General features: G+C 41.4%; 1 protein-coding gene across 5 annotated transcripts; it reads right to left on the reverse strand.

The window, feature by feature from the left end:
• Positions 1-1,176: 1,176 nt before the first annotated feature.
• Positions 1,177-26,795, reverse strand: sppl2a (signal peptide peptidase like 2A). 5 transcript variants are annotated; one of them, XM_080729544.1, is made up of 18 exons: positions 26,624-26,795; positions 24,455-24,565; positions 22,949-23,131; positions 20,927-21,016; positions 20,303-20,436; positions 19,054-19,137; positions 18,611-18,786; positions 17,517-17,613; positions 16,719-16,820; positions 13,726-13,807; positions 12,913-12,987; positions 11,962-12,018; positions 10,918-10,971; positions 9,663-9,762; positions 8,255-8,335; positions 7,372-7,532; positions 4,721-4,754; positions 1,177-2,955 (listed from the first exon to the last, which is right to left on the reverse strand). In XM_080729544.1, exons 1-18 carry the CDS (start codon positions 26,675-26,677, stop codon positions 2,912-2,914), a joined length of 1,719 nt encoding a protein of 572 aa, XP_080585670.1. In that variant the 5' UTR covers positions 26,678-26,795; the 3' UTR covers positions 1,177-2,911. The 5 variants fall into 5 exon arrangements, with proteins under 5 accessions (XP_080585670.1, XP_080585673.1, XP_080585672.1 ...); XM_080729547.1 differs by lacking the exon at positions 19,054-19,137; XM_080729546.1 differs by lacking the exon at positions 10,918-10,971.

A 26,795-nucleotide genomic window follows, 5' to 3' on the forward strand; every position in this document is an offset into this window, starting at 1 on the left:
ATGAACATTAGTGAGGACCTATTATATGAAGACAGGTTGAAAAGTGGTGAACTACTCCTTTAAGCGTAGAACTGTGTCATGTCAGAAATAGCCGATCCGTTACACACGACACCACTGCTTCAGTGAGGCGTTGTGAACTAACTGTGGACCAGTTATTTTTGCCAATTGACTCCACTCCAACATCCTAATCAGGATCCAAATCCAGCTATAACATTTCTACCACTCTTCCAAGAAGGCATAGGGGAGAAATCTCATGTGGGTTTTAAGCTTAAAGCTGAAGTCCGGAACTGATTGATTGATTGATTGAAGAATTTATTAGAAGTTTGCAATAGAAAAAAGTACAGTTTCATGACAGTACAAATCACTGGTACAAGGTCAACTAAAAGGAGATCCTAGAAAGCCGAGGCCTATTTCCACAGGAACCACACTTTAAGTATCTCATATAACATTGAAAGACAGACGGATAGAACATAGTACTTTATCTAGGATAATATCAGTTTCATAAGCATAATATCAAATACAAAGGCATAAAAAAAGGGAAAAAAAGGGGGGGGGGACATGGGGTCTTAGTCTATTTACAAGTCACGGGTAGCAGCTGTCTGAAGGTGACTTTTCATACCAATTTTGAAGGGGGCTAGGGATTTGCTCTCCTGTAAGGCTTGTGGAAGGGCGTTCCACAATAACTTATTTGAACCTAGTTCACTTATGGCCACAATAACTTATTTGAACCTAGTTCACTTATGGCTTGTTTTGACTATGAAGGGTAACCCAGAGCCAGGTAGTAGCCGTGAAGTTCTGTCATTTGTGTTTGTCCAATGAGTTGCCAAATCCTCCCCTGGGACTACTGTAATAGCTCCCACATGCAATATTTATAGTTGTATAAATAACTCAAACATTTCTGATGACACAATCTTAGTGAGATTGTACTTTTAAAGAGCCTGTTTCTCATGTCTTGTGATACATGCAGTATCTGTCCAAAAATTACAAGTTGTAAAGGTAATACAAATTAAAAGATAATAATAATAATAAATAAATATAAATAAAAAATCCCCTGGGGAAAAGAAAAACTCATCCTGCATTCAGGTCCAATCATCCAATTATATTAAATTATAGAATATTAATGTTTTATTAAAGTGGTAATGGAGCTTGAGAAAGAACAACACCAATACTAAAAAGTAGAAACAAGTTGTTCTTTTAATGTAAGGCATTGAAATAAATCATGTTGGTCAATTATACAAACAAGTTACAGAAACCTCAAAAAACAGTTATCAAAACATCTTAAAAGTTTGGCTAAAGGTTATCAATTATCACCATCTCATCAACAAATTAATTAACTGGCAAAAGTTAAGAGTCATAAAGTGCACTGCGGATTTATGCGATCATCAGCAAGGCATCACTGTCACTGTGTTTTTGCTCAACTGAACTAAACCAGTGGTTATCAAAGTCCAGGAACGCCCAAAGGTCCTTGGGCCCAAATGGACCCTTACAATTAAGCTGCGTCCAAACCTGGACATTTCGAGCGGCACGATTACATACAAAGTGAATGCAAAGACAAGACGACGCGCGAACGGGCGCGGCGCGAACGATCCGAAAGAGGTGGCGCGAACGGTCACCTCTGTGTCTTCGCCCAACCTGGAAAAATCCAACTGAAGCGACCTTCGCTTCACCCCCACTCCACCCATCGCGTCCCGACAGCCAATCAGCGTTGATGTAGTCCGGAGACACGGACATGATTTTGGTGTTTGGAGTTGGGACTCCCTTTTTTCTGGGTGTTTTGCCTTGATTCCAACGGGACATGATTTTTTTTACCAACACGGACCTGCTCGACCAAAGTGAAGCGATAGAAGCGACTGGAATAGAAGAAATAGCTTCAGGTTTGAACCCAGCTTTACAGGTCTGTAACTGAGAGTTATGGGGGTCCATGCATACCAAACTGGAGCAACTTGAAATTAAGAACGACTGAGCTAAACACCCTGTATGTACTGTCAGGCACAAAAATAACGTACCACTTCAACTCTGACGGCCCAATTTTGGGCAAGTTGAATGTTCAAAAAAAATTGTTTTATTATTATTATTATTCAACGCTGTGAGCTTCTTGTTCTGCTATTTTTTTCTTTTTTTTCAAATTTCTTTGAACATTCTTGAAAAATATGGCAAAATAGTTGATCGTCAAGCTCACAACGTATAGTGATGCATCATGTTGTGAGCTTGTAGATTGGTTATTTTCAAAAAAGTTAAAGATGGTGTGCCATGATTTTTCCCCCTCTAAAACATGATTAACAGCTATTATGATTATAGTAGGAGGAAGATTTTTTCCCCAAAAGTGTACAGAAAGAGTTAAAATGTGTTTTTTATGTGGCCACATCCACCAGTTCATTAAGTATGCCTGGTTGTTATGGTGGGTGGTGACCCAGCTGAAGTTAGCCACACCCACAGTGTTGGGTGAATGGTAAAAGGGGAGGGGTTGATTATATGATGTAATTGTATCTGTGTTTTTGGACCGGCACTTTTGACCCACAAGGTGGCAGCCTCCAGGAAGAAATCCCAAATACAAAGGAGGTCTAATGAAATACTGTCAACCTCCTAGACACATGAAAAACTGAAAAAGTACAAAACTATGGCACCGCATCTTTAAAAATAAATCTTTGAAAATAATCAATCTACAATTAGTTTGCCTATTTTTTAAATTAGTTGGGATGGGGTTTAAGTTGTTAACTATTCAAAAGCATCTGTCAGGTCCGCTTACTAAGCATTGTCTATTACAAACACAACAATGCGCTCCCAGCCATAACTTAACCCATATTGTTCTAAAAACAAGACAAAAACAAAAATAAAATTCTTTCCCTTGCTCTGAACATATTCATAATACAAACGTTAAAGGTCTCCAGCCGATTGTTTCGTTGCTCATCACTCAGCATTTCTCTCCTCCTATGGCGCTCCGGTCAGCTCTTCCCTCTGAAGAACAATTCAAAACACATGAATAAATAGAGGGGAAAAAAACACATTCAAAGGTGGCTCAATAATCATCACAGACGTACTCTAGGGCTGGGCGATTAACTGAACCAATAACCAAATTAATTTAGCTCACGTAGGTTAAACGAATAATGATTGAACAATATTCTTTTCTTCTAAATTATATGAACGAATAGACACAGAAAAAGTTCCAAAAGATTTTCATATGCAACTAAATTGATTAGTCTGATTAACCACTTGTATTATACTTTGTTATAAAAATAGACAATCTAAAAGCTCACAACACATCGTTGATCTGCTTTTCCACTTAAAAATATATATTCTTTAATTGTAATTGAGGCAAAAGTTTGAAATAATCGTGATATTGATTTCAAGTCATATCGCCCAGACCTATACAGTACTGCTGTATGCATATAGTTTGGGACAGCGGTTTTCAAAGTGGGGTCTGAGGACCCCCAAGCATCCTTGAGGAGGTTCCAGCGGGTCTCCAGCCAAGCAGTCATTTTAATTTCAGCCTAATCCAATACACTTGAAATTAGTGTGATAAAATATGTATTATACCAGACAGTGATGTATGTGCAATTGCAACATTTAGACAATTGAATACAATTTAGTTTAATTTAAACCAAAACATCAGGGTCCCATGGCTTAAAGTCATCGTGGAGGTCCCTAAGATGGAAAAGTTTGAAAACCCCTGGTTGAGGATAGATGTCACATTTAAGGAAGGCCCTTACACATCGGGACTGGGAGTGTGATGAATAAACAACACGAAAATGCGTCTGCAAATATTTAAATATATATTTATACAGGTCGAAAAAATCTACCTCATTTCGAAAAATAATAGTCGCTTTATCGCCTCACTATAGTTTGTGTTCTGTGTGGATACTATTAGTCGTAACACCCAAACAACAGTTTAAATTCAAATGAATTAATCTCACAAAATATGTGTTCCGGTTGTGTAAGGACCTTTATAGTGCCCATGTAACACAGCTAGCACTACACTATTACAAGACTTTTCATGAACACCAACAAATGAATGTCAGTTTGTTCCACAGGCCTCATAAGTTAGCACCAAGCAACAGCATGCAGGGGGCAGTTATCATCTGGTTGTTAATAAAGGAAAAATCTAATGGATTCAGGCGGAGAAACTTAAAATACTGGTTGGAAGACAAGCAGGAGGATAAAATCACAAATGCACAAGCTGTGAAAGCCAGCCAGACTGCAGGAATAAAGAAATGAAGTTAATGGTGAAGTGAAGGCAATACTTCAGGGTCATGGCTTTAATGGTCCACTGTCCTGGAAAAGTTCCACAAGGTGAAAGAGACCCAGGACATATTCAATGCTCTGGCGACACCTTGTGGTCAAATAAGTGATATGTGCTTGGCTGGTGTAAATTCAGACTTGACACCTTTTCAAAATAATGGCTTAACTCAGCCATATTTTTAAACTGAACCAAATATAGAATATATTGCATTATGAAAAACGTAGTCGTTATTTTAAGAAGTTTAAGTTTAAGTTTTTCCAAATTCCAAAACTAAAAAAATAAATAAAAACATTGTTGTGTTTGAATATCTTTTGACCACGGAAAGGAAGTTTAAATGTAAAAAAAAAAAAGAAAACAACATAAAAAAAAAATAACAACAACAGACAAGATAATGAGGTGAAGGTGAAGGTTGTATAAAGTGAAACTGTAAGGGTGGAGGAGGGGTGCAGGGGGTGGGACTGGGTGGAAGGGAAGGAAGCACACCTGACAACAAAGGCTCCCTGGATGAGTCCAGCACCTGGTGGAGACGAAGCCAGGTCAGAATGTCATCACACACACCCCCCCATACACCGATTATACATACGCACACGCACACACACACACACACACACACACACACACACACACACACACACACACACACACACACACACACACACACACACACACACACACACACACACACCTTGAAGGCATGCATTCATGCACTTACGCACCACCATGCCAAGTTATTTGTATTTCTTGAGATTACATGCAATTCCCCTGCGTTTCCAAGACGTCTCAGTGTACTCTGCAGTAAATGTGCAGAGGAAGGGGCATCCGGGAGGCACAGGGGTAAAGTCCCTGCCCACCATCCAGGAGAATGTGGCTCTTTTCCTCTACAGGGCCTCCAGCTTGGCCGGGCGCTCCGGTGTTCCCTTTCGCTATTTAACTATTGTTATGTTGGTCAGGGAGCCTGTTCAGTAGGAGCAGAACTGGGACAGAGAGCGTGTTCCTCCACATCATACGCCATGCGACGCAGAAACTCGACTTGCAAGGGGCACGGTGGCGCAGTCGGTAGGGCTGTTGCCTCACAGCTAGAAGGTCCTTGGGTTCGATTCCCACTGGGGGACACTATGGGCCCTGGGGGCGTGTTCTCTCCTACACGTCATCAGTGTCCACACCCTAGGTGGGGTTGGCGAAAGGGCCTTTCTGTGTGGAGTTTGCATGTTCTCCCCGTGTCCCCTAGGGTAGGTACCCTCACAAAAACAAGCAGTAATCCTGGTCTCTATAATGCCTCCCCCTGGCCAGCGCCTCCTGATGGAGGGGAAAGGAACTGGTTGGAATAACGTGTTCCTTCCACGCGCTACGTCCAACCGCGGAAGCTTCCCCCTGTGAGGTGATAAGAAGTGGCCTGCTCACTCCTCATGCACTGAAGGACGCATGAGCTCAGTTTGGCACTCTCCCCAGGTTGGCAGGGGGAGAGCAGCGCCCAGGATTACAGCTTAGGTAATTGGCACTGAGTGAAAAATGGGTTACAAAAAAGTGTGGCTTGAAAATAACGAATCTTCAACTGACAGTAAATCCTGATCTACAACATCTCAGTTAGAATGGTCAAAAAAGGGATCTGATTTATGATTAAAAAGGTGAACTCCATTAGACCACCTCAGTCTGCACACACAGATGGCAATGTGCTTGTTGTGGGCCATGCAGTGAGTTAGTGAGTGAGTGATAGCAGCGTAGTGCTTGTGCTGTTATACAGTGGTTCTCAAAGTGGGTCACAGACACTCACACAACTCAGTCTTACATAACTTTCAGTCACACTCATGGTTCTCTGTCTGAATCATATCGCCGCTGTCGGGCAGCTGTTTGTATTTCCATATTTCAACCTCTCGTTTCTGAGCGGTGCTAACCGCTCCTACATCTGGCTTTGTCTGTCTGTCTGTCTGTCTGTCTGTCTGTATGTATGCATGTCCGTCCCACGCTTGGCTCATTGGCCAAGCTTCGCAGGACACTTAATGAAACTCATAAAAAGTAGGCCTGTGCAAAAAAATCAATTTACTATATTATCGTGATGTTAATCGCGATTCAATTAATCGATTTTCAAAGTTCAGAATCGATTTTCCCGATTTTATTTATTTATTAAAATTAATTATTTTAAGGCGAAATTAACCTGAAGGTGAAATAACCACTTTCAGTCAGAGTAAGTACAGGTCCTAAAGGAACAGTTTTAGGTCATGAAGATGTCATGTTATGGCTAAAGCTAGCACAGTGCTGTAGGCCTGCAGCACAGCGATTGTTTTTTTCTTCTTTTTTTTATGAGTGTTGTGTTCTGTGTTTTCTGGCATCTTGACCAGGAACATGTTGTTGTAATGTTGGCTGAAATAAATGTCAGAAAGATTGACTGACTTTATTTGGCTGCATTGATTTGAAGTATATGATTCAACTTTTAATGTTTTATATTAGAATTGTTTTAAACTGTTTCAATATAAAAAAGCTGTAATTTTTGGGGGAAAATCGCAATAATCGTGATTCGAATCGCAAATCGCAGGAAAACGCAATAATCATGACATAATCGAATCGTCACCCTATGAATCGAAATCGAATCGGGAAAAAGTGAATAGTCACAGGCCTAATAAAAAGGCACTGCTCACTTCACACTGCGTTTCCGGTTCCGGGCTACTGGCAAAACCCGGAAGTATAACAAACTGGGCACTACTGGGTCGCGGATCCGATTTTGGATTATTTTTATAAATGAAATCAAATTAAATTCTTGGGTTTCTCAGGCGCAGCAGCCTGGATTTTTTTTTTTTTTTTTTTTAAATCTCTGATTGGGGCAGTAAATGAGTTAATAACCTGCTTTGTCACACTACACTGCACACTTGTAAAATCTTTGAGATTTTTGAACTGAAATTTATAAATGAAGTAATGAACCAATAAAAAAAATACTACCAAGCTTGTGACTAAATAACTACATTGTATCAATTGGAACACAGGTTCTTTTTTGTACATTTTCTGAAAAGTAACAGCTTTGGAATGTTTCCACCCGACAGCGACGATACTTCATATCAATTCACAGTCACTCAACTCAAGAGTCTCACGTGACTTTCAGACACACAGTAAACGGTCTGAATGTCTCTTCCTGGTGTTCTCACCTCATAGGTTGTCCCTGCCCAGAACTGCTTCATCTCAGCCCTGCGCCAGGCCACCAGGGCAGAGGCCACCAGGGTGAAGGGCACCAAGTAGAGCAGCGCTGGCTGACCCATGCCTGACAACAGCATCACGGCGAAGGTCACCACCATGCCCAGGAAGTAGGCTATGGAAAGAGACGCGCACACACACACACACACACACGCACGCACGCACGCGCACACACACGCGCGCGCACGCACACACACACGCAGGCGCACACAATCACACACATACGCACACACAAGTTAAGGATGATTAGTATGAATCCATGTCCAATTCTTGAAGTAGTAGGAACAATAACTTCCATTCCTCAACTGCAAAACGTACAATAAACTTGAAAGCTTTCAGGAGAGATCTTATCCTACTAGTTGGCATGATACAGCAATATAACAACCAGCATAGCAATCAGCGATCTTTAGTATTTGGCGTCTCATAAAAAGGAGAAAATAAGTGAACATTCAATGAAAATAGCTGATCTACAAGCTCGCAATGTGACTCATCGTAAGCTTGCAGATTGCCTATTTTTGGCAAAGAGATCTGGTGTAGAGGGTGGAAAAGGAGGGGCCCAAATACGGACCCCTGGGGGTTTACTGGAGACTATCAGGACCAAACTTCCGGGTTTAACAGCAGACATACAAGCTCACGTCGCGTCGCAGATGCAACCCGTTGTGAGCTTGTAAATCGGCGGCGGAACCTCGATGCAGACGTTTGCGCAATGCACTATGGGGCGTTGGAAACTCGTGGATAGGGTTTAAGAGGTTTAGAATCACACCTGTTTATTGTCAGACAAATGCAGTCAGTATTGGTGGAACAGCTGTGAGAAACATGGTCTGTACTGTGACTTACCAATACAGCAGGTGACAAAGTAGACCTTCCTGGAGCTGTTGATCCACACATCAAACTTGCTGCAGTAGGCCACCAGCAAGCCTGCTCACCAGGAAGCAATAAACAGAGTGAAAAAGTAAGAACAGAGAGTGTTCACATTTTTTACTTGAGTAAAAGTACCAATACCGCAATGTAGGAATACTCTGTTACAAGTAAAAGTCCAGAATGCAAAATGTACTTGCGAAGAAGTACGAAAGTATTGGCATCAAAATGTACTGAATGAACCAAAAGTAAAAGTACAAAATGTTTGAAAATAGCCATGGTATAGAATATAGGCTAAAGTGCATTAAAGTTGTACCATGTAACTTTTTTTATAAAACAAATCTTAAAATTGTCCTAACTCTTAAATCGCTATAGTTTTAGAACACCCACTCCGTTATTTTCAGCTTCTGAAGCCTTCTCTTTATATGTTTTCTATGATCCTGACCGGGGTCCGGTTTTCGTGCAAAAATTACGTCATCATACACTACCGGCCAATCACAGCGAGGGTTATACACTGCCGGCCAATCACAGCGCATCTTGAAGTGGGGTCGCTAGCTATCACAATAGGGCGGCCATATTTGTAGGCGCCCGTGTGTCTCTATCTATACTCGGGTGAAACACTCCGTTTCTCCGGAATGCCTGAACGCACAGGAACCAGGGACCCCTCTAAAGATAGATCTCGGCGAGGTGGAGGCAGACGCGGGGGTGACGCGGGGGTGTGAGGCCCGGTCCGCGGCGAAAAACGGCCGAAAGACGCAGACGCTACTGACCACTAGTTGAGCAACTTACACAGTATAGCTTTAATGCATGTTTATAATATAATAATTTATATCTGCAAAGTAACTAGTAACTAAAGTTTTTAAATAACTGTAGTGGAGTAAAAGTACAATATTTGGATCCGAGATGTAGTGGAGTAGAAGTAAAAGTACTGAAAACTGGAAATACTCAAGTAAGTACAAATACCTCAAAACTGTACTTAAGTAAGGTACTTAAGTAAATGTACTTAGTTACTTTACACCACTGGCAATAAAGAATGAAAATGTATTCTTGGAACAGGTCAAACCAGTTCCTGGTAAAGAATGTTCCTCAACTGACTTTTATTCAGTGGAAAGGGGACATTAAAAAAAGGAAACCGTTTTTCTTCTATGCTGAACTTGCCCTTTGTAAACGTATTTGTTATTTGAATTTCCCCTTTTTGTGTGAAGGAAACTCGTGAACAGGTTTGCTGATACTGTTCAACTATGTCAGTGATTCGCAACCTGTGGACCGGGGCCACCTGGTGGGCCGTGAGGATATTATTGCATGTGGGCCACCCAAATAATTGCCAAAACGCTAAGATTTTGATGATAAGATAACATTAATATATAAAACAGTTTGTTTAGTTTACCTGGTATGATGATGTCTCCATAGCCCAGAATGGAGAACTGCATTCCACACAGGTTCTGAGCCCAGGCAGAGAAACGGGGGACTCGCATCACCACAGGCAGCTGCAGAGAAAGGAAAACCATGTTTTTCATTTCAGCCTTTAATTAAATGCCTATGAAAGGGTCTAGCCCTAGGCTATCTGTTTATAACGTATTAATTGTATACCGTACATTAGATGAAATTGTATACTATGTAATTGGACGAGAATGTGTCACCATGTACTGTAATAGCAAGAGGAAGACAATAAGCATGCTTGCAGTATACAAATCTGTCTTTCACTCCTATGACAAAAATATCCGATATACAAACTCACAACGTGTCATGATGGTGCATTGCATTGTGAGCTTGTAGATCAAATATTTTCTTCTGTGGGACACTGGTATGCAAAACAAAGAAAAATCAAGCATAAGACAGATATACATTCAAACAAAGCATGCGTTTTTTTATATTGAACCAATTTTCAAACATCAATTCCGTGTCAACAAATTAATAACCTTTAAATGACAATGAAATGGAGGAAGTGAGCGTTGTGCTAGCATGTTTGTTGTCCAAAACAAGGGCTTAAAGTGCATCTCTAGAGTCTAGAAGATATGAATACAGTCAAATATGAAAGAAGGGCATGTCACCACATGTACCACTCATCACACATGTATCACAACAAATCAAAAGGAATGAATTTGAAAGCAGGAAATTATTAATCTGTCAACAAGCTTGCAGTAGTTAGTAAATTGTAATTTTATAAACTACTTAAACCATTTCTTCGCCGAGTAGTACACATTTTGGGCCTTATTTGGATACCTATCAAAATGTCTAGTAGTTTTCTATGCTGCTTTTGGGATAAATATCCCATCCAGGCTTAAGCCCCTGATACACATAGCAAATGTTTCATCAATATCAACCAGCTACGACCAGAGGCGTCAATTGGGTATGGCTAAAGGGGAAAAAAATGTAATGTACTTCCTAAAATAAATTCATGCCTGTTGTGCCTTGCACGCGCGAAGGCACAAAAAGATTAATCCAATGACGCTGCCAATGGCCATACCCAATTGATGCCTCTAGTTGTTGCTGGTTGATATTGATGAAAGAATTGTAACGTGTATCAGGGGATTTAAACCCATAACAATATACAATCTTTGAGTCTGCCGTGTCCCTCATCCCTCCCCACCACAGGGTGGCGCACACAAAACACAGTGGATGGGTAAGGAGGTGGACCTTACTTTCTCTGAGGGAACCTGGGGTTCAGCAGCGACCTCCACATGGTTGCCGTGAGCCTAGACAGACCCCCCCACCCAACCACAAGGTGGGCACAATTAGTCAACAATTCACTCCCACACACAACTGTGACACCAAAGCCAAATTCCAATACATTAGTTTCTGCCCACTCGCCCCCTCCCTCCTCCAGTGTGACCCGGAAATGGTTTGTGTCCCAAATATTACTTTGTTTTTGGAGGAGCTGAGAGTGAGTGGAGGGGAGGCTTCCCAGGCTGTTTGGAGCAGCGATCAGCAAGTGTTCACTTCAGTACTTTAGTCAACTTGTTAGAAGTGTTGACTGACATCCACTTTGTAACTGGATACTGCAACGGACTGTCTCCTCGGGCTATGACGGATAATACACAGCCTGGGAGATGGGATCCAAAAGCTATTGCTTTTGTTTGCGGAATTCAAAGGAACAAAGGGTTGGGTCTGCTCATATTCTAATAATGTAAAGATAGGTGTGTGATGAAAGTGTCCCACTTGAATAAACTGGAAGAGATACTGAAGTGTATATACAGTATCTGACAGACTAACAGTGATCAAAGCTACTGAAGCAACACATTAAATAATGGTTTGATCTTCATTTACACAATCCTGCTGTGTGTTGTGTATGGGTGTGGGAGAATGCAAATCTATTGAGCATTATTATCAACAAATACAGTGTCGAATATACAACATGACATCTGGAGGGCTGAGGAGGTGAATGAAATGTGAGTATTGGAATGTGTCTATCAGTCCAACCTGCTTGATTCCTCCAGATTCACAGCTAATCCTTGCCTCCTTGCATGGAGGCGGGACTAAGGTGCGAGTGGAGGACATGAGTGTGGAAGTTAGAGTATTGGAATTTGGCTCAAGTGTTCAGCCAAGGTGTTAATAAAAGCCAGTGCATTTTCAAGTAAAACCAAAACTATGAAAAACATTGCAAAACAACAAAATGTATTTGATTTTGATTAATAGATTTTAGTCTGAATGCTTTAAAGAGCGAAAGAAGCAAGGCATGGACATACCCGCTCTCCAGAAGCATCAGGGCCCAAGGCCACCTGCACCATGATGCTCACGCCATTCTGTGGACAGGGAGAAACACTCAACATTTTCATATTAGAGCTGCTTCAAATCAGTATCACTTTTGGTTTACACTGCCCTCACAGTTCACAGACGAGGTCTGACAATTTTCATAATTAGGTTCTGACAATTTTCATAATTAGGTTCTAAATTACGGTTTAGATAGTAGATATGACATTACACTACTGTTGAACTGTTTTATTACGCTTAGTGACTAATTTAATGTTTTCTTTGCTTGCTATTTATTATGTCCATGAATTAAATACAGAGGGCTTCCAACGTAAAAAAGACAGTAAAAGGTCTTATTTGGGATGTTCCTTTTAGACAGGGTGTTTAACTGTACTCGTACTGTACTACATTTCAATTGTATTGACTATACTTGTACTGTTCTCCATTTTTGTCTAATAAAATAATCAATCAATGAATCAATTAATCCCCAATTTGAACCCATTTAGACCTGTATTTTAGCTTGTAGATCTTTTCTTTTTTCCTTTTTTTTTTTTAAGCAAACATTGTAACTCAAATATTTGCTTCTGGGGGTCCCTGATAAATAATATTTTGAGATGGGGGTCGGCAGCCAAAACACAAGGGTAAGGGGTCCTTGACATGAAAAAGTTTGAGAACCACTGATATAAAAACATGCTTTTTTCTAAAACCTTAAGAAGGATTTAGAAGACATTTATAGAATCGGGTCAAGACTTCAAAAATAGCAAATCTACAAGCTCGCACCGTGCTGTGAGCTTGTATATCTGCTATTTTAAACACTGTAAATTACCACCATTGTATACAGCAGTAACAATTATTTTGTTGCTTTCTGCCTCTATGCCACGCAGATGGCCAGGCTCACACAACATTTGTATCTCAGCTTGACGTTTTAATGGCTTCTACCGTCTTACCTTAGTGAAGAAGGGAGTGATGAAGACGAAGAAGACGTCGTATACGAGCAGGAGGCTGAGCAGAATCACGCAGATCTGGAGGAGAGCAGTTTACACATGAACGAGTCGACACAAATGAACTATTTGGATTCAAACCGGCGATTTTTGCCGAAAAGCTACCAGTTTGCATGCCTGGAGTCATCACAACTAGAATACAGATTCATCTAAAAATATATATACGTATATTGTGTAAAAAAGCATTGCAGATGCCATAGCACCCCAAATCATAACTGACTTCGGAAACTTCCCACTGGACTTCAAGCAACTCTGACTTCAGAAGGTTGACATTTCTCTATTATAAATTCTTTTGAGCGGTCTTGTGTAATATTGTAATATTTTGAAATATGGAGTTTTGATATTCATGAGCTGTATGCCATAAAAAGGTTTGGAATAATTCACTGAATGTGCAATGCATCTAGAATATATGAAAGTTTCAAGAAAATCTACTTTTAAACAATATTCAATTTTTTTAGATGGATCTGTAGATCTGATGAGTCATTACAACTATAATCTAACACTCTTTAATATGTACTGTAAATATGTGCTTCCTTCGGTTAAATAAATGAAGTGCACCATGGCTTTACATGTTCACAATAGTTTTACATATTGAAACTAATATAATAATAATAATAGTTAATAGTTTTATTGCCGATACTGCTAATGCAAAGGGAACTGGCACAGCTCACTACAGCTCTTGAGGGAGGATATTGTGGTGAATTCGTCGTAGGACAAGGTACACATGAGGTATTAGATGGCTGCATGACAGTGAGGTACCTTGAAGTTGGACAGTGAGATGGTCTTCATGAAGTTCAAGCAGAAGGCAACACCAAGGAGATCTTGCAAGATCCAGATCCATCTAGGAGGAAAAGTCAAACACATACAGTATGACGATATTATCTCAAGGCTACTCTGGGAGTTTTAACTGCCAACATTCCCCTTTAGACTTTTGGATGACAGTTTTCTCTTGCTAGCTAGATTCTAGGAAAGGCACCATCCATCGATGTGTTGGGCGAACTAGAACAGACTCCCAACAACACACAGGACACTGGTCCCTCTCTGTATCTGAGAACAGACCTAGGTGCCCTCTAGTATAGATTATTTCGTTTTTATAATCAATTATCGTTGTATAAACCTTGTACCTCTATATTTCAAGGGCCAAAACGGTCTCGCCAGCAAGAATACCTGGCCCAGTAAATTATTTTGAAAATAGGTTGAAAATATCCAAATTGAGAATCTAAAAAGAAATAAATAATGTCCACACACTGGGTGATTCTCCAAGAGTAATATATCAATCCAAGGACACTTTGGGGGGAATAAATTACTAGTGGTGGAGCATTGTCCAGTGTGGACTTTTTGATACACTATGCCTCTTGTCCAGCACCTGGGACTTCTTTATCATTTAGATGTGCATGCTTTATTTACCGTTTGCAAATACAGAATTTACCTACAACAACAATGCTCATTATACTTTTATCCACGTTGAGAGTGAATGACAGGGTCAGACAGTCACTAATCAGACTGGGGTCACTGTGGGGCCTCCAACGATTTGTCGGCCATAGAACAGACACCAGCTGTATTCAAGAAAGACACCTTGAACAACGCAAAAACACACATCTTTTTAATGAACTAAAATGTCCTCAAGGCTGTGGCTTGCATAAAATGATATCACAAGCATTTCTAACTGCACCTGCAAACATTTGATTACAGACAGTACTTATCAGTATGCTGTTACACCAAATAAAAAGATAAGTTACTGTACAATGGCTTTGCATTGATGACACCAGGTATGCTGAGTTTTCACTGCCAACTTTCCCCTTTAGACTTTTGATGAAACTTTTCTCTTTGCTTGCTAGATTCTAGCAAAGGCACCATTCATCGATGTGTTGGGCGAACTAGAACGGACTCCCAGACAACACACAGAACACTTTGTATCTGAGAACAGACCTTGAACTGCAGATAAAATGTTTCTTCTTTCACCTTTTTAATTATCTAAACATACTGTGAGTGCAACATTGATGGTTGCAGCCTGCACAAAATGATTACACATTAAGCTTTTCTATCGGCACCTGTACAATCTGTGTGCAGTTAAACAATAGAAAGAAGAGGAAGTCCGCACACTGTTCTAATGCTCCAACGACAGATTTAGTAATGGAGATACGATTTTTATTTGATTTCTTTATGAAATTATTGAAAGAAAATCATTGAATTTTGTTTTTAATTCATGAAAAAAAAATGCTCTTTTGGGAATGTTTTTTGAAAATATTTTTGAATAATAATTTAGAAAAAAATGTAGGAAACAAAAAAATAAACAAACACATAAAGATGCGTCTGCGACCCACAAATGGGTCCCGACCCACTGTTTGGGAGCCAGTTAATTACACCCCTGAAAGCACAACAAAGGAAGTTGTCAACATCCGTCATTTCTGTTCACATAAAATATATTTTGAAATCTTTAAAATATATTTTTTTCAATTTCATTTCTGCTAAGAACAAAGCTATATATATCGTCACTGTCGGGCAGAAACCTTGTATCTCCAAGTTTCAAATGTGTAAGTAAAGCCCTGCTTCATCATACAAGACTGTCTAGTGAAACTAGTGAAAACAGCAGATCTACAAGCACACGACGCCTCGCACCGCGAGGCGTTGTGTGCTTGTAGATCGGCTATTTTCACTATTTTAAATTGTTTTTTAAAATAATAAAAAGGGGTAGGTTTTGGACATACAAGGTTTCCAATCGACAACGACGATATACTACAACTAATTTGATGTTCAGCAGGAATTATTTACTCCACTGCAAAGATTAAACAAAAGTGTGTGTGTGTGTGTGTGTGGGGGGGGGGGGGGGGGACCGCTCTAGGACCTAGACAAGTCATGAGGAATTGAAATCTGACTCACACCATCTCTCCCTGCCCTCAGTTTCCTGTTTCATTTCATAAAAAGCTGAAACATGAAGATACAGGGTTTCTGCCCGACAGTGACAACTTGTAACTTCTACGTTAGGTTGGATGTGTCTTTTTTGGGAGACTTGAAATATCTATGTAGCACACAACAGCCTCACATGATGTTTGGAATCTCAGATGACAAGCCACAGGTTTCTATTCCGTAACAGTGTTGCGCGCGCACGCACACCAGCACACACAGGGTGTTGCAGTGGTAACGGTGGGTGGTGGTAATGAGCACTGTTTTTAAAAACAGTTTCTAGTTTAACCAATAACCACTTCCTTTTTTATGACTTCAGGACCCAAGAAATTCCCCAGAGGTGTGGGAGGACTGGCATGCAACATATCTGTGTGTGCGTGCACGTGTGTGTGTGTGTGTGTGAGAGAGAGACAGACAGACAGACAGACAGACAGAAGGCAGTATTGTGAGACAGACAGGCAGAGAGACATAAGGCGAATAGGCGATAGTGTGACTCAAGGGGAACACACACCGGACGCGGGCGGCTGCGCATCGTCTCGTCGCAGTATTGATGCACGTGTGTGCCGCGTGGTAACATCAACTGGATGCAGCGTGCTGCCGTGCGGCGCATCCATTTTCCCCGGTGGAGAGAATTTTCACTGTGCGGCAGCGCCTAGAAATAGAACAGCGCTGTATTGGTGCGAGGCAGCAGACCCGCGCCTGTGCGAGTCTGGCGCCGCCGGTGTGGGTTCGTTTATTGAAAATAATGGGGCCGTATGTTTTGACGCGCCGCCTCTGCGTCTGGTGTGTGTTCCCCTTAAGACAGATAGAAGGCAAAAGTGTGAGTCAGACAGACAAACAAACGGTACCTGTCTTCATTCCTGTAGACTCCCCACACCACAGCTACACTGATGCACGCTGCAGCCAGGATGAGAGACCTCACTGAGAATGTGGAGTTCCTGATGGAGAAACTACACACACACACACACACAGACACACACACACACACACACACACCCACACACACAATCACACACACACACACTCTTGTATTACTGTTTGCACGACACTAACAAGCGGCAAAGTCTAAACATAACATAAACATAACTCTAGTCTAACCCTGAACCGTTTCCTGATTGCAAACATAACACTAAAAATATTTTCTTTGACCATAAAACAACCATTTATCTTGTTGTGAGGACAAGGAAAACTGTCATTTTACAATATATGCGCACGCACACACACGGCTTATGGTTTCTTGCCACATTAGGATTCTGAGATAAACAGTAAGTTGATAAACAACATGCTTTCTATGTGCCTGTAAGTTTGGTTTTGTTGGGTGTGAAAAGGTAAACCGAATATATTTCTTCACACGACGAATAGCAAAAAAGGAAAAAAAAAAGAAAGAAAAAAGAAAAACATTCTACAAGCTCACAATGCATTGTGATAACCAAATATATATGTTTTTTATGTTCACCTATAATGACATACCCAAAATGTAATTATTGTGTTACTTTTGAATACAGACATAGTATCTGTGTAGAAAAGTAGCACAGTGTGAAGGCCAAACATACTGTAGAGGTCTACCATCTGCTTTGCTCAAACTGAACCACTGTGGGTGTTAAAGGTGAAACAGAGTTTGTTTTATGGGAGTCGTGCGTTCGTACCTTATTGTGCCACACCCCATCAAGTCCATCACAGCATCCAGACAGCTGAACAGTGCGGTAGCGGAGGCCACACAGAATATGGCGATAATGATGTACACTGGAAAACACACACACACACACACACACACACACACACACACACACACACACACACACACACACACACACACACACACACACACACACACACACACACACACACACACACACACACACACACACACACACACACACACACACACACACAAGAATAATCAACTACAGAACATGTCAACCAACATCTCAACTGGAGTCTAAGTGGGAATATGTTTCACTAACCAGGCTACTTCCCATGCCAACCCCCAAAAGAAAGGCCTAGTTTTTAAAAACACTTAAGCCCCGTCTATATTTTGTTGTAGGACGTTGCGTGGTAAGAATTGTCAATCTACAAGATCACAATGTATTGTGTTGCGACACATGCACTTGAACACCTGCTATAGAACCTCCCGCCTTTGATCGCCTCCCATGGCCTGGGAGGTGTCGGGGCCTTGATCATTGCGCAACTGGTTAGTAAAAAAAGATGTAGTGTCATAGAATCTATGACATGACATCACATAACATCTATGACATGTCATAGACGACTGTCGGACGTCATAGATGACTGATGTCACAGGCCGAATTAAGCCAATGGTGTTTTAGTCTTCAAAGTTTTCATTTTGTGCTACCTCTTTTTGCTTTCTAATTGGTTCTGTCTATTACTGTTTTTTTAATCTTTTGTTTGTAAAGAAATCATGTAAAAGTCTTGGTACCGTCCCTGATCACCAGGTGGAGCTGACCGAAAGGGTCGATACATCGTATGTGCTGTTAATAGCGCAATTAATAGCTTGGAGCATCCAAAAGTGAGTCACAAGTCCCGTTTTGTTCTTCATGATGTCACATTAAGATCCACATTGGAGCCACGCTGTGCCCATGTGGAGCCCGATATCAGCATGATTCCATTTAAAAAGAAATGTCATTCCATGCCCAAAATAGGGCAAAAGAAATATGGATAACAGGTTTAATGTGGGTAACTACTCCATTCTAATATCTGGTTAAGACCATGTCAGCCTACTCACCAAGGACATTGTAGAAGAAGTACATGAGGACCAGCATGCCACACATGAGAGCCACAAAGATGATGACTTTGAAAGGAGAGTACAGGAAGATGTCACCGCTGTCTGCTTTATCTGCTCCACCTCCTCCTCCTCCTCCTCCACCTCCTCCTCCTATTACTTCTCCGCTCAACCTGGCTCTAAAGGAGACATACACACATAGATCCTCAACCTGGCTCTAAAGGAGACAGACAAACACAGATCCTCAACCTGGCTCTAAAGGAGACAGACACACATAGATCCTAGACAAAGAACAGTGCTTCTCAACCTTATCTGGATCAGGGCCCACTTGGGAACCTCGAAGGCGTTTGCATGCATTTTTCAGAGCATGTTTATTTTACTGATCAACATGCCAATTATTTGGTTATTATCCGATTTGTTGTTATCTAACTATAAAGTTAACTAACCTCTGTGTGTCTGTCGGTCCGTCAGTCCGTCCGGCCGTCTGATCCGCATTTCTCTCTCTCAGTGGGTTGAGCAATTGATCTGAACTTCCACACGGGCATTGACCATTAACATAGGAAGGCAGTGACGGAGTCCATTTTTCACTTTCCCTAAACTTAAGCGGTAATTGCGCATACGTGGCCACGGGCTGTGGCCTCTGTTGTCATGGTTACTAAATGCCTTACAGTCCCCGCAGGCTATAGGATCTGCTGTTGTCATGGTGACGGTCCCCGCCGTGTTATTAGCAAAAATAGCTTGGATGGATTTCTCATGGTTTGGGTGCGCACATCCTTGGGTATGGACTAGTTACTAGTATATAAAGAAATATATAGATAGAAAAACACTTCTCAATTATTGTATTAATTTATTTATTAATAGCTAAGAAAATAATATTGCAGCTCTGAAATGCAATACACCTGGTAAGCGGGCTATAACAGCAGCTGATCCGTAATTGGCTGAGCTGGAACCGGTCTATAATTTCAAGTTCAAATATTCTTGTAGTAAGAGCTGGAAAGTAACCGCTATTTTATACTACATCGTACCATCACGTTGGGCAACGCCCGGCCGTTGAGTGTCTTGACGGAAGTACCGGAATTTGGCGTTAAGTACCGCCCAAGGGAATGACGTTGAGGTCAATCTATTTACATTCTCCGATTCTCCGTGAATGAAGCGAGTGCTGTGATAGGAAAAAAATATTGTTTCCGGGGGAAATGCATACGATGGAAGTTCAGTCCCTAACTCCCTATAGACACTCTCTGCTTTAGGTCGTGACCAGGCTTTACTTCTCTCCGTGAAAAGGCTGAGAATGAGGCTATCATATGATGGTGTCACACACAGCGATTATAGCCTATCTACAGTAAGAGCTCACATCGCGTTTGTTTGCTTGTAGATATGCCATTTTGAAAGAATAGAAATTGTAGAACAGGGGTCTTGAACAGGGGGTCCGGTATCCCTAAGGGGACCTCAGAGTTACTACAGGGGGTCCTTCAAATCTTTGTGTGATAGAAACTTTTTTCTCCTTTTAACCACTTGAATCCTAACGTCTATATTCTGAGAACTTTAGCCAAAAATAGCAGATCTACAAGCTCACAATGCCTCGCGCTGAAGACCCCTGATGTAGAATATTGGGACATTTTGCCTAAAATAGGGATGCCAGATTGAAAGTGGTCAAGGATGTGAGATGTGGAAGCGGCTCGTCCATCATTATCTTACCTCTCACACGCCCCGCTCCAGTAGCCTCCCAGAGCCACGGTGACCATGGCGATCAGCAGCATGACAACGATGCTGGGGTCAACCTGAGGTGGCCGCGGGGCGTACAGCTGGGCTTGCATCACCACTCCAAACACCTGGGCACACACGCATGGACACACACACACACACACACACACACACACACACACACACACACACACACACACACACACGCACTATTTGCATTACAAATGCACCAACACTAAACCAAACCAACCGACGGAAAGCAACAGAGATTATTATTACTATTTATTTTTTTCAAAAAGACAACAAATTGATGATTACTATCTCATAATGCACTACATGCAGTAGGGCTATTGTATTTTGTGAAACACTGTTGATTATTGAAAAAATCACACCAGTGTGAACTGAGCGATGGTGTCCATTAATTTCAAGGCTGTGTGTGTGTGTGTGCGCGTGCGTGTACATTTCAAGGCTGCTCAACAGCACCTCTCTGGTCACCCAGCAGTATTGCAGGCCAGGCTACAGACACACATACACGCATAGACACACACATAGCTACACACACAGTCACCCTAAGGAGATGGTGTGACCACCGCTCAAAAACTGTGAGAGAGGACGTACCCGCTGTGCATCCAGGAAGTCTCGGTACCTCATCAGAACCAAGGGGATGTGGATCCTATCATACGCTGACTGATTGGCTGATGGAGTGATCTGCACAGCCACGTAGAGAGAAGATGAAACAGAAAAGGAAACTCGCTTAGAACTAGAATAAATTTTCTACCACTTTTTCGAGTCACGTGTTCAAATACTGGATTCTGATTGGCTAAATTCCGGAGGTTATGAGAGGACAACTGCCGCAAAGTTGTGTGGGGACTTGTCCGAGATCAATGCGCCTCAGTGTACATCCGGGGACTTCAGGAGGTAGTCGGAACACCTTTCCCCCAACCAACAAATGAAGGTCGCAGCGGTCCTATGTTTACTAACGTGCGTACTATCGTCGCCGATTTATTTGGATCCAATGCAATCCGCCAACTTTAAAGCCCCTTTTCTCTGAACCTATGCCTTTCTGGAAGCGAACAGCCTCTATTTACGGCCGGAACGGTGCTTTTAACTGACGTTAGCTTAGCTGTAAGCTAGACGCATGGATTAGTATGGAGTTGGCGCCATCTGTTGGTGAGTAGAAGATGTTGTTGGTGGAACTATCTGCTGTCTCGCGGAAGTTTTATAGGCAATAATGATTGTAACTTAAGATCCTTGCAAGTTACAACTATGTGTTTTCTTTCATGTATAAGGGAAAAAGTGGTAGAAAAGCTATTTACCACTCGGGGTCGGACATTATGCTCTGATAATGTCCTGTGTTAACACAGGACATTATCAGAGCATAATGTCCTCTCACTCGGGGTAAATTGCTTACATATAATATAGAAATACAAATCTGTAATTTCTTTTATATACCTACAAACCAGAAAGGGGGCAGACCTCCATTCAGAAACACCCCCACTTAGAAACATCCCCATTCAGAAATACCCCCACTGAGGTTAGGGAAGTCAATCTTCTGAATGGCAATGTTTCTGAATGGAGATGTGTAACCTACAAGAAACACCCACTCATGGACTGATTAATTAATTAATTAATTATAATAATAATAATAATGACAATAATAATAATACAATAATAATATTCTTAAAGGTTTAGAAAGGGTAAAATTCTAGACGAGGGCAGGAGGAAATGTCATAGCCCCCTCAATTTAGTGTCTTCAAAGAATGACATGCCCTGTGAACACTGTAGCCTTGATACTGTGCCCAGATTAAATACTTCTTACTTTGAAATATGGCACTGTGGAAAAATAACACCAACTACAATGAGGTTTGTGCATAAAGGTTTGTGTATATTGTTTCAATATGTGAAAACTGGAGATAGCATGAACCAGGGCAGGGAACGTCATGGCCACGTGCCCCGGTTCAAGCGGAAGCATCCCTCTGTTTAACTCTTTCTCCCGTTAATCTCCTGATTTTATACACAAACAACCCTGCCTGACATGCATCACTGGTCAGTGGTCACAACATATACACAAGTCCAAGCAGCCTTTTCAAGGCCTGTTCTAGACATATGATTTTAATTAGGCCAGGGGTCTTCAACAGGGGGTCCAGGACCCCTAGGGGGTCCTCAGAGTTACTACAGGGGGGTCCTCCAAATCTTTGTGTGATAGAAGCTTTTTTTCTCCTTTTCTATATTAACCACTTGAACCCTAGCGTCCATATTCTGAGAACTTTAGCGAAAAATAGCAGATCTACAAGCGTGAGGCGTTGAGAGCTTGTAGATCGGCTATTTTCAGCAAAGAGGTTTGGTGTAGAGGGGAAAAAGAGCAGACTAAGTACAGAGTGAAAGGTCAAGTTTATTATGTATTGACGGTTCAAGTGGTTAAATATCTGGAAACACAAATGTACATGAACCCAAAATACACTGATGATTGTGCTGTCAAACGATGAAACTATATGGTATCTATGGGTTGGTGGGGGTCCCTGCTTCATCTCTCGCTCTCAACTAAGGGGTCCTTGGCCTGAAAACATTGAAGTACAAAAAAGTAAAACGGGGAACAAATGTTCAAAAGCTGATATCATGGCACACACACAAGCATCCTACCAATGTTTCGTTGCTGACGAGGATCAGGGCGGCTGCCCCCAGGTCCTGGGCCACTTGGGCCTTCTGGCTGAACTCACAGTGTCCCCTCATCACCACCAGGGCCTTGTCCTTCACCATGGCTGGAGAGACCCCAGAGGCATCACATAGCAGTGTGGACGTCTGGTTCACTACTGGATACTGCTCCTATGGGGGGTACAATGGTTCACTACTGGATACTGCTCCTATGGGGGGTACAATGGTTCACTACTGGATACTGCTCCTATGGGGGGTACAATGGTTCACTACTGGATACTGCTCCTATGGGGGGTACAATGGTTCACTACTGGATACTGCTCCTATGGGGGGTACAATGGTTCACTACTGGATACTGCTCCTATGGGGGGTACAATGGTTCACTACTGGATACTGCTCCTATGGGGGGTGCAATGGTTCACTACTGGATACTGCTCCTATGGGGGGTACAATGGTTCACTACTGGATACTGCTCTTATGGGGGGTACAATGGTTCACTACTGGATACTGCTCCTATGGGGTGGGGGGTACAATGTTGTCACAATCTAGCAAATGGGATGGTGACACTGCAGAGGGGAGAATCAATTTCTTCTGAAATTTAGAACACTGTTTCCCAAACAGTGGGTCACAACCAGGGGGCCAGTTGTCCAGATTTAAAATAAAGCAAACACGGAACTAAAGGTTCCTATGATTGGCTGCTAGTTGCGCTGTTCTGGTACGAAAAGCAACATGTTCTCCATAAGATTCCATTCATTTCCCTCGAACTTTTACATTACCTTAATAAACATTGTCATAAATACTTTATGGGTCCTGTCGCTAGTATAAAACCTCGTTTCAATCACCATGATATGCGTTTTGTGCAAATATGGTCCAATTTATGTTATAATTGATGTTAAAGCAGGGTATGCTGTTGGAGGGGCTTGTGATGGTTCTTCTTTGGGTGATTTATTTTCGGCAAGCTCAAGACAATGTCCCATGTATCCCTGCGGTTGCACGTGAATGCTATTGGCTGGTTGGCAGCCAATAGCATTCCTGGTACCCACATTAAAACAATGATGGCGACACCCATACAAGGTAAAAAAAAGCTTCATTTTCGCAGTTAAGAAACCAATGGGTTCCCACTGTCCATATTTATTACAGTCTATGGTCACATGATGGTGAGGGCGGCATAGCTGAATGGTTAGGGAGGCCGCCTGGGGAACCAGAGCCCCTGGTTGTCCCAGGCCAGGATAGCAATTTCGATGTGTGTCCCTGAGCAAGACTCTTCACCCATAATTGCTGACGTGCTCCTTGTGGGCAGCGAATGAGCTGGGTTGGGCTGAAAATACTGAATTCCCCTCGTGGGAGGAAATAGGTATCTATTTTTAACAATCCATTTGTGGGTCACAGACCAATTCTTATGGGTCACAAATCCCATTTTCTTTTCCTACAAAAAATAAAATATATTTAAAAACTGAGGGTTTGTAGCAAAGCATGGAAAACAACGTAACTCACAGCAGTTTCCAGGGTCTCTGACAGGTTGCTCCACCTGTTATTGTACACTAGGCAGTACTCTTTATTGGTAGATCCATTTGAAATGTGCAATATGGCCTCTTGGCAGTTTATCTGTTGGGAATGAAGCATACATTAGTCCAAGCCAAATCACTGACAAGGTTACAGCAGGCAACTCAACCAACTGATGGTGAATTACGGAAGCATTACAAGTGCTATGTGACCTAGCAACAGATGATGACCTGCTTTGGGGGAATTCCTACGCAGTCAAAATCCTATAGCCCAGAGGGACGATACCTCGTACTGTAGTGTGACTGGTGTTCACAAAAACAGCTGATTATTGAAATAATATTCACATAATGTAGCCAACAGCTAAATATGACAAAACAATGTTAATAGGAATGACATTGAAGAATATGAATAAATCAGACATCGTCCACATAATGTAATCCACCCTATTGACAGCAACACTACAGAGGTAGTCTGGTTAGACAACGTATACAGAATGTATAACTTAAACGGCATATCATCGCTCTTGTTAATACTTTCTACTTGTTTCTAGTATTACTAAATATTTATAAAATACGCAATCAAACTTAGCCACTTTCACTTCTACTTTCAATATGTTTCATTGGGAAGAGAGAGAACATAAACCATATTTTCTAAATCCCCTGCACTCAAAAGGGGTTATTGACTCTCTTCCATAGTAGCACACAAACAATGCCCTTGTTGGACAAAATCATTGCTGGATGAGTTATTTCCTGCCTCCCCTCTTCCAAGGAAGTACATCTCTTTCTTTTACAGTCTAGTCTAGCCTAGTGGTTCTCAATCTCAAACATGATCATTTCAAAGACCCCCAGTTTAGTAGGCATTTGATTGTACAAATGGAACCAAATGGACCCTTTGGAACCAAATGTACCATTTGTACTGTACAATCTATAAGTAATTAAGTATCCATTTGGTTCTTAACAATAAATCTGGGAAGCACCTCGAGGACCCCTGGGACTCCCCCCCCCTGGACACCACTTTGAGAAATACCTGTCTAGACAGAGTCTGAACATTCCATATCTTTCTTTTAGGTGTGTAAACATTCATTCCCTTATTTGGAAAGCCATGCCTGTCCCTGCATGCACACTTCAACTTCAAGAGGACATGTCCGCAATTTGCAAGTCTTCTAATCTAAGAAAATGTTTTTCTGTACATATACTTTTATTGCTCATAGTGCTGATGATTTCTTATGTGTGCCACTGTACTGTAATAGAGTATTCAATCATTGAAAACATACAGTTAGCTAAACTAATTAACCCATTTTTACAATAGTTAACTGTAGTGTAATAACAGTCCAGTATGAGTTCATTGTTTACACGAACACGCTCTCTAGCATTTTGTTTTTAAAATGCTCATTATTTTTTGGTCAGAGCTGTGTAAATCCTTGTCCTCTTTTAAAACCACTCAGAAAAGTCACTATAGGTGGCTGCAACTCCAAACTGGTAAAAAAGACAATGCCTATTCTTACCTCCACCAGCCCTTTTTACTGTAAATACAAATTATGTTTTATTCTGTTTTCTGGCTGTCTTATAGTGACATTTTAAAGTACTGTGTTTTATTTGTCTGTTGTATGAATGAAGTAAAGGGGACCTCAATGCAAACAAGCCTAACAGCTTTCTTGTGGCCTTTATCCTTTTAGTTGGCCTTGTATCAGTGAACCGTTACTGTCCTGCACCTTTTCCTAAGCAAACTTCTAATCAAGTATTCAATCAATCAAAAAGTAACAGTTCATTCATTACGTCTATGTTGTATACACAGCATTTTGTTTTTAAAATGACCATTCTTTTTGGTCAGGGTTAAACTTGACTCCAGAGAGGGAAGTAGGCTATCAGGTATAAGAGTTTTAAGTACACCTACATCCCCCAGGCTATGGGATTTACACATGACACTACACATCCATTATAACTCTAAAACCCGATGGATTAAAAGCTTATTATAAGTATAACAAGTTCCCCCATTGGCTCATTAACTAATTAACTACGGTAGTATAGGTTTCGTCTAGATTAACAGCCCAGGTTCTTGATGAAAAACCAACATAAGTGACTGTACTGTCCATGTTCAGCCAATGTAAAGGGCCTGTTTTTGCCCCAGATATTTAGCAAACAAAACATTATATCAACTTACCTGCGACGACAGGAAAATAACCGATAAAACGATGATCTCCAACATTCTAGCCATGTTGGTAACATTCGCGGCTGAACAACTATGTCAGCACTAAAATCAATTAAACACTTTGTTTAGAACTGAAAGTATTTTTGTGCGACTTTGATTCACCAAGTGACTCGTATCTTCGCCA

This window comes from Nannobrachium achirus, assembly GCF_963921795.1.
Source record: "Nannobrachium achirus genome assembly, chromosome: 7".
Classification (NCBI taxonomy): Eukaryota; Metazoa; Chordata; class Actinopteri; order Myctophiformes; family Myctophidae; genus Nannobrachium; species Nannobrachium achirus.

Bases quoted from the DNA above. Each gene is read 5' to 3' on its own strand.
- sppl2a (XM_080729544.1), bottom strand. From the start codon at position 26,677: ATGGCTAGAATGTTGGAGATCATCGTTTTATCGGTTATTTTCCTGTCG. The intron at 19,138-20,302 runs GTAAGATAATGA...CCCGTGTGGAAG, and splicing joins TGGAGCGGGGCGTGTGAGAG to TTCAGATCAATTGCTCAACC. The intron at 10,972-11,961 runs GTATGTCCATGC...GGGTCTGTCTAG, and splicing joins CTGATGCTTCTGGAGAGCGG to GCTCACGGCAACCATGTGGA.